Here is an 8,500-nt window from a genome sequence, read left to right as displayed (position 1 = left end):
CAATTCATTTATCTGCAGGAATGATTGCTGCTATCAGTCTCGCGCTCACCGCCCGGCTGAGGAGGTGAAAGTTTCTCCCCAGGAAGATAAACCGCAAAAGACAATATTGTGCATGATTTGCGCCTTTTCTTTGGCTTTTTCTTTCTTTCTTTTTTCTCCCCCCTCCCCTTTTTCCGCAAAAAGCAGAGGGGGAAAAAGGAGAGTGAAGGAGCGAGAAGGCGAGCCTGAGAGAAAGGAGAGAGAGAGAAAAGAAAGGGCGAGGGGCTAGTGGAGAAAGTAAGGAGGGGCATACGGCGCGAGGCGGAGAAAGGGCGAGTAGTAGCGGCTCCGGCGCTCACATTCCTCTATGCTACAAATCCGGGAGGAAGTTTTTTTTTGGGGGGCTGAGATGCTCCACGCCTTTGCCTGGGCAGCCTTGACGCAGGGTCCTCTCGGCGGAGACTGAGCGGCGAAAAGTGCGAGCCGGGCCGGCGGGGTTTGCTTGGCGGGCGCCGGAGCCCGCCTTGCCTGCGGCCCGGAGCCGTCCGGCTTCCCAGCGCTTGGCCAGGCGGGCGTCCCGGCGCGTCGCGCCGCTGCCTGCGGGCTAGGACTTCGCGAGGTGGGTCGACTCCTCCTCCCTCCTCTTCTTCTTCTTCCTCTTCCTCCGCCTCCGGTTCCTCCTCCTCCTCCTCCTCCTCCTCCTCCTGATTTTCCCTCCTCGGCGGGCGAGGGTGGGGGGGGCGGGGGAGGCCGGGGCTCGCCCCGAGCAGCCACGATGCTCCTGGACGCCGGCCCCCAGTACCCCGCGATCGGCGTGACCACCTTTGGCGCGTCCCGCCACCACTCGGCGGGCGACGTGGCCGACCGCGACGTGGGCCTGGGCATCAACCCGTTCGCCGACGGCATGGGCGCCTTCAAGCTCAACCCCAGCTCTCACGAGCTGGCCTCCGCCGGCCAGACGGCCTTCACGTCGCAGGCCCCCGGCTACGCGGCTGCCGCGGCCCTGGGCCATCACCACCACCCGGGCCACGTCGGCTCCTATTCGAGCGCAGCTTTCAACTCCACGCGGGACTTTCTGTTCCGCAACCGGGGCTTTGGCGACGCGGCAGCTGCAGCCAGCGCCCAACACAGTCTGTTCGCTGCTTCAGCTGGAGGCTTCGGGGGTCCACACGGTCACACGGACGCCGCGGGCCACCTCCTCTTCCCTGGCCTTCACGAGCAGGCGGCGGGCCACGCGTCGCCCAACGTGGTCAACGGGCAGATGAGGCTTGGCTTCTCCGGGGACATGTACCCGCGGCCCGAACAGTACGGCCAGGTGACCAGCCCGCGTTCAGAGCATTATGCCGCGCCGCAGCTGCACGGTTACGGGCCCATGAACGTGAACATGGCCGCGCATCACGGCGCTGGCGCCTTCTTCCGTTACATGCGCCAACCCATCAAGCAGGAGCTCATCTGCAAATGGATCGAGCCCGAGCAGCTGGCCAACCCCAAAAAGTCGTGCAACAAAACTTTCAGCACAATGCACGAGCTGGTCACGCACGTCACCGTGGAGCACGTCGGCGGACCTGAGCAGAGTAACCACATCTGCTTTTGGGAGGAGTGTCCGCGCGAGGGCAAGCCCTTCAAAGCCAAATACAAACTGGTCAACCACATCCGCGTGCACACGGGCGAGAAGCCCTTCCCCTGCCCTTTTCCTGGCTGCGGCAAGGTCTTCGCGCGTTCTGAGAACTTAAAGATCCACAAAAGGACGCACACAGGTACGAAACCGCTGTTCTTGAGCCCCCACCCCCAATCCTGGGCCTGGGACCCGAAGTTTAAAAGTCAGCCGCCGGGGCGCACAAACCCGGCCATGCTTGGTTCTGGGCGTCAGGTTCCAGCAGGCAGGCAGTGAAAGCGTGCGCTGGTTTTAGTTTGAGGCTTGAACTTACGAAGAGGTATAGAGAGGATTGGACAAGAGGTATCTAGGAATATAGATTTTTACATGAGGGTTAAAAAAAGGCTGGGAGTGCAGAAAGACAAGCCCAGCTTTGTGGAGCCCTTGCAGAGCGCAACGCCAGTAGAGGTGGCCGGTCCTTGCCGGCGGCGGAGGCGCCAGCAGCTCCAGCTGCAGACAAATCTAAACATTTGCTTTTGGCTACCATCTTCCGCGAGGCACCTTAGTGAAGATGTTGTCAAATGAAGGAACTAAGGAAATTGGAGGAGATAGGATGAAGGCGCAGAGAAAGAAACAAAAACCAAAGGCGGGGGGTGGGTATTGAAAGCAAATAAGTTGGGCCTGAGGAAGCTTTCGGAGGCTTATGCATATTTAAAGAGCCCAGTTTTAGTAGTGACTTGTTTTTGAGTAAGCTTGAAGAGTTGGGAGAGTCAACAGAAGGCAGAGAAGTCTTTTTTGTTGTTGTTGTTAATTAGATTTTATGAAATAGTTTTCAAAACACCGAATGCTGTGTATTAGCCTTTAAAAATAAAGAGACCAGCCAGGAACAGTTAAAAGAAAAGTTCGCGGCGAGCTCAAGACTGTAGTCTGAGCCGGCAGGCCATTCCGGCCATTCCGGGCTCCTAGCTTCAGCAAGGCCAGGAATCCTGTCTGCTTCCCTATTCTGGTTTGCCTGGGTGATTTCTGTGAAGCGCGTTTGGAACTTGGGGTTTAAAGCCAGAGTGAAGGAAGAATTTGCGGCGCCGAGCTCTCGGCCCAGATTACCTTATAAAATGTGAGTGTGAGTAGAGGGTGGGGTGGGGTGGAGGAGGCGACGAGGGGGGTGCGGAGCGTCGGGGAGGGGGTGGGGGAGGAGAGAAGAGCAAAACAGCAGGAGAATCAGTTCTCAATGTGAAAATTAAAAAGCAAGAGCTAGGTAGAAGCCGCCCGAAGTCGTCTATATCGCTCTGGGCAGAAAAACCAGCAGCCAGACCTGCAGCGACTCTGGGATCTAGAAAAACTAGCATCACTGATAATAATAAAAAAGAATTAAATCTGGATGTAATTGGATTAGGAGTTAAAGTAGTTCAGGTATTTATAATGCCACTGCAGATAGACGACTTTGTTGAAGACCCGGGTTTTTGAACTTGCAAAGTACTAACACTGAGCTGCTGTCTTTTTATTTTTTTTATTTGTTTTAATTATTGTTTAAAATTTTAAAAATAGCCGCAGGATTTGTTATCAGACTTCTCTCTTTCTTGCCTTCGCACCAGGGGAGAAGCCCTTCAAGTGCGAGTTCGAAGGCTGTGACCGACGCTTTGCCAATAGCAGCGACCGCAAGAAGCACATGCACGTGCACACGAGCGACAAGCCCTATCTTTGCAAGATGTGCGACAAGTCCTACACGCACCCCAGTTCGCTGCGCAAACACATGAAGGTAATCGCCACGCTCTCGCTGCCGGCCTCTGAGCCAGGACCCGCTCTGCTCTTCTGCCAGGGCCCAGCGGCGAGTGGCAGCCGGGTGGTGGAAGGAGCTGGCGGAGGCAGTAAGGCCAAGGTTCCACTTAGCTGAGTGCGGCTGGGGAGAGGGGGTGGGGGCTGGAAAGGGTCATGAGGGCACGCAAGGTTGTTTTAAGTTTACTTTTAAATAATGAAAGTAAAAAGAAGGAAGGTCGCGACTGAATTTGGCCCAGGTAGGGAGATAGCCAGGGCTGTACCAGCGCGTTGACTCTGCCGGAGCTGCCGCCATTGTAACTGGCAGCCTTGGCAGAAGTGCTGGGCTCTTGCACACAGACCTAATCATTTGCTTACCTAAATCTGCGCAAGCAAAGTACCGCGGCTGCAGGAGGGACCGTCGCCGGCTCTTGCCTCAAATCCTGCCTTCCCCTTCCCAGATCTATTTTTCTTTTGTGAGTCCCGGAGGCGCTGTCCCTCCCTGGAGCCCTGCAGGGCGGAGGCGGGCAACCAAGCCTAAGTCCGGCGGGTCAGGCCTCCTAGGAGCTCAAGGGGCTTCAGCGCTGCGTGGGGAGACGGCAAGCGGCCTTCACCCGTCCTAGGCCGCCGCCGCGCGGGCTCTTTATCTCCTTAAAAACGCGACTTTATTCCCGCAGGTCCACGAATCCTCCTCGCAGGGCTCGCAGCCTTCGCCCGCCGCCAGCTCCGGCTACGAGTCCTCCACGCCGCCCACCATCGTGTCTCCCTCCACAGACAACCCGACCACCAGCTCCCTGTCGCCTTCCTCCTCCGCAGTCCACCACACAGCCGGCCACAGCGCGCTCTCTTCCAATTTTAATGAGTGGTACGTTTAAAATCAGAAACAAAACACCGAACAAAACCCTATTTAAGAGACTGAACACACACGTACACAAAATATTACTGAATGAACCCTGCGAATCAACACAGCCCCCCTACCCCTCCCCCCCGCCCCAGACACCGCAGTCCTATTTTTTTTTTAAACCTGCCAATAGACCCAGGACCGAGTAAAGAAAGAAAGCCCCAAACCCTTATATTTTTTCCCTTTTTTTTCCTTTATTTTCTTTCCTCTTTCTTTCTTTTTCCTTTTTTTGTTTTTGTTTTTTTTTTGTTGTTGTTGTTGTTGTTGGCAAAGGTTTGGTAGCCAAGGGGCGGGAGGGTGGTCGAGGAGAAGGCCGCTGCCTGTCCGAGTGCTGCCAACCCCGACCGAGTGCCAGTTTCTCGTCGGAAATCGAACAGGCTCTCTGGGCTTGTTTTGTTTGTTTGTTTTTGTTTTACTTTGCATTCTTGTAAATACAGAATTATTAGCTTAAAACTGTACTGTTGGATTCTGTAAATAGTTATATCTCGGTTGGAGCGGGCGGGTGGGTTCGTGGCGTTGTGGTCTTTGCATTGGGGGAGGGGGGAGGGGCCGGGCGGGCGGGCGGGCGGGGGTGGGGGGTGGGCGGCCAAAAGCCAACTGTTTGTACTGAATGGCAAGAATGTTCTAGTAAATGTGTACCAAAATGTGAATTACTTTGTACGATTACAGTCTCCACGTCGACCTAACAGAATATTATTGGTATTAATGTGCTTTTTTTTTTTTTTTTTTGTATAAAGTGCAAACATTTCTCGTCCCAAAGTCTAAGTACTTTAGTGCAGTAAAATGTTGTTTCACGTCCTGTCAAGAATTCGTATAGTACGAGCCTGGATCTGCGTGTCAAACTGTACCATTTGTTTATGTAAAGTGATATTAAAAAAGATATAAACTATAACTGTCCGTTGCTTTTGGCAAAAGATACAACCACATAATGTATATAATTCCTAGTTTCCATATTTATCCGCATGTAAAGGGCCGGTTTATTCATGTTACAGCTATTCAATATTTATGGCTAGAAAAACTCGTATGTACACTTTAGTTTCCAGAACTGTTTGGTAACCTTTCGTACCTTATTAAAGATTCTTAAATCTCAGTTATTGTGGTAGGAATTTCTTCTTCACCCCCAGCAACCTGCTGCCTCTTCGGCCAGCATTAGTGGGTCTCTAGAAAAGCTTTTCCAGAGTCCCTCGCCTTCCCTTTCTGTCATTGCAGGTCGTATAAACGTGATAAATGAATGCTACCCTGCTGGCTCTCCGAGAGGGTGTAATTAGTATTTATATCAAAATTTATGAAACAAATTTTCGGCCGCTGTATAATTTAAATGACCTTTGCAGACGTAGAATAACAACCATAAAAATAACAAAAATAGATTGCACAGGCGACATCAGTATTAATGTAGGTGAATTGTCAGAAGCTTGGGGGCTCACTCTGCAGTGTTGCAAATGAACTTGAAGCAGGGGGTTCCGCTGCCCCCCAAATTAAATTCTCTGGGCTGAAACCGAGTTGCAGATTTACAATATCATATTTTAAATTGCTGTCTTCAATTAAACCATTTATGGCCATAACTAATTTTCAGGATATTGATGCATGTTTTTACAGACCTTCCTTCTTTGTACAAAAGTAAACGTCCATAAAGCAGTTTACTTATATTTCTTCAAATGTGATGCTAATTTAAATTAATTACTTCCTATGATATGTTATTATTCCTATAATTTTGCCACTGTTATTAGTTCTTTCAAAAATACATCTAGGGAAGAGAATTATTTTCTGTAATTTGATTATCTTTCTATCTCTTTTATTTATTTCTCATTTACTTAAGAAATTCGTTCCATTGGCTGGCGTTGATACAGTAAATTTGTAAATGAGGAGACAATATAAAAAATCTAAATTACTTGTGCTTAATGACTGTAGCAGAACGCCTTTTCTCTAAATCAGATTGTCTTTCTTGCAGTTTAGTTTGATAGATTTGCAAGCTATGCTGCTCCTTCGAAGTTAGCTGTGCTGGTAGGAACGCTAGCTTCTTTGTCTCTGGTTGTAGCTTGCATGATCGCCCCATTAAGCAGACAACGTAGGGGAGATCACAAATCAGGGCCTTGGCTGTAGCTGCAAGGGTGTGGATGTGTCAGAGCAGGAGGCAGAAACTGACCTCACTGTGGACAAGGACGAACCTGGACCTGCTTTTTTAAATATACTATGTGTGTTCAGGAAAACATAGGCCATACTGACTCTGAAAAGGAAAGTAAGAGGGGGGAAACCCTGCAAAAGTATGAGAACCCCTTAAGATACTGGCATCTATTTCAAAGAGACGTTAATTTTTCAGAGTATATCATTGACCAATTACAAAATCAAAACGTTAAATTCTTTTAAAAAAATCCTTTGTTGATATGCCTTTTCATCTCTTGCCATTTGTATTTGTCACTTTTGGCCAACAAAGTTTTCATTGGTGAAAGAGGGGAATTGGTGCAGTTTATGTAGCACATAAAAAACTGGAAGATGGTGGTGGTTAACTTTTTAAAAAATACTATTGTGATTATAAGAGTAAATATCAACCTTTCCTGAAAAGAGCGCCACCTTGCAAGGTTTAGCGAGATTTAAGGAAGCTGAACACCTAAACAAGAAATGCTGCTAGCTCCTAAAATTTGTGAGATCAAAAGCTGTCCCCAGTTGGCTTTGGAGGTTTCAGATTGATTAACAGTGTAGTATTTGAAGTGACACTAGACATTAAGCCCAAAAATTAAAAAAAAAAAAATAGAAAGAGGAATGAAGATAGTTCCATCTCTCTAAGAAAAGAAGATAAACACCTCAATTAATAATCCTTCCCCTTTCCATAGAGATCAAAATGTCTGGGATCCTGACCATGAGTATTTATGATAATAACAACAGTATTTTTTAACTTTGTTAGTACATTTAAGAAGATAGTAAACGAGTGCATTTTTTTCTTTGACCATTCTTAAAAGCAGTTTACTTCAATTTTGGAAATATAAATGTGTCACTAGTTGTTATGTTTCATGTGATTTTTTAACTTTAATATTATTGTGTATAATAATTAAATATACTATGATATATCATTTATAGGATATTTTAAATATAAATTTTAGGGGTTAATACTTATTTCAAAACTACTTCACATTTAAAAGATTTTTTTTTTTTTGGCTTTGGCCAAATAATTTTTTAAAAAATCATTCAAGGAATACTGTGTGTTTTTGTGAATAATCTCCCTCACAAGAAAGGAACTTTTACAGTAGAAGGCAGTATTTATGCCAATGCCCATTATGCATTCTCTTCCCCAACACCCACCACAAAGAAAAAGTCATTAATGATGTAGGTTGCTTAAAATAATGCTTCAAACTTAAATGTAGTCTATTATTTTGCTGGTACCTTTAATGTCTGCTTCTTGAGATGTATTCTTCATACTTTTCTTCATGGGCTATTAGGTTTTGAAATACATGAATGTGAACAGCAAGATATATTGTTAGACCCTATTTAGCAGGAGCTGAATATGCTGCAAATGGCTGGTTTCTCTGTGTAGCTGTGGATTTTGGTTTAGGCAGAAAGCCATCCTGATTCATATTTCCACTGCATTGTATTCTTGGTACTATCAAGTGATTAGAACAACTGACAAGTTATTAAAAAGTTATATTGTGTCAACAAAAATGCCTAAGTATAAGCAATCATATTTGAGAAATGAAGAGAAATGAGTTGTGATATGTGTGTGTGTACATTTACAGAGTAAGCATATAAATATACAAGCACCATTTATATGGGGGTTAAGTAATTTTCAAACATTTCAGATCCTTTGTTTTCTTCTTCAAAAGCTACCCCCAACTGCTTTAAGCATTTGCAGCTGATGATTTTGATTTTTTAAAGTCAAGCATTCAAGTTAACCTTTAAGAAGCAAACCACCTCCAAAAGAAAGATGTAACCTTTCAATTGGCCCATATGCTTATCTTTTTTTTTTTTTGCTTTAGCTGACAATGAAAATAGCACTAACCTTCTTTGGTGATGGGCCTGGCATTTAGATGTTTTTATTTGTTGATTGTGAAGTTTTCTCAGAACTTTTAAAGGACTGCAACAGAACTACACTCCCAAGCTCTGAACCTTCCAGACATCTCCTTTTTGGGGCCAAGATACAATAAGTGTGTTGGACTCCTGGTGAATAAGTGCTGGTATAGTTAGTACCAAAAACATACCTCTTTCCAGGAAGCAGCTTGGAGAAGGCTATGGTCCTTAAAGAGCAGCATCAGTTTAAGATGGCTTGGGGAGTTATTGGCAAACTC

General features: G+C 46.8%; 1 protein-coding gene across 1 annotated transcript; it reads left to right on the top strand.

Moving 5' to 3' along the window:
• Nucleotides 1-27: 27 nt before the first annotated feature.
• ZIC1 (Zic family member 1) lies at nucleotides 28-4,241 on the top strand. Its single transcript, XM_059163832.1, has 3 exons — nucleotides 28-1,736; nucleotides 3,166-3,329; nucleotides 4,003-4,241. The coding sequence occupies exons 1-3, from the start codon at nucleotides 755-757 to the stop codon at nucleotides 4,198-4,200; spliced, it is 1,344 nt and encodes a 447-aa protein (XP_059019815.1). The 5' UTR covers nucleotides 28-754; the 3' UTR covers nucleotides 4,201-4,241.
• The last annotated feature ends 4,259 nt before the right edge of the window (nucleotides 4,242-8,500 follow it).

This window comes from Mustela lutreola, chromosome 2 (assembly GCF_030435805.1).
Source record: "Mustela lutreola isolate mMusLut2 chromosome 2, mMusLut2.pri, whole genome shotgun sequence".
Taxonomy (NCBI): Eukaryota; Metazoa; Chordata; class Mammalia; order Carnivora; family Mustelidae; genus Mustela; species Mustela lutreola.
The sequence above is the reverse complement of the archived record's forward strand: the minus strand, read 5'-3'. Positions and strand labels throughout refer to the sequence as shown.

Excerpts from the sequence above, each read along its gene's own strand:
- ZIC1 (XM_059163832.1), top strand. The coding sequence starts at position 755 with ATGCTCCTGGACGCCGGCCCCCAGTACCCCGCGATCGGCGTGACCACC. Across the intron at positions 1,737-3,165 it reads CCACAAAAGGACGCACACAG|GGGAGAAGCCCTTCAAGTGC; the intron begins GTACGAAACCGC and ends CCTTCGCACCAG. Across the intron at positions 3,330-4,002 it reads CGCTGCGCAAACACATGAAG|GTCCACGAATCCTCCTCGCA; the intron begins GTAATCGCCACG and ends TTATTCCCGCAG.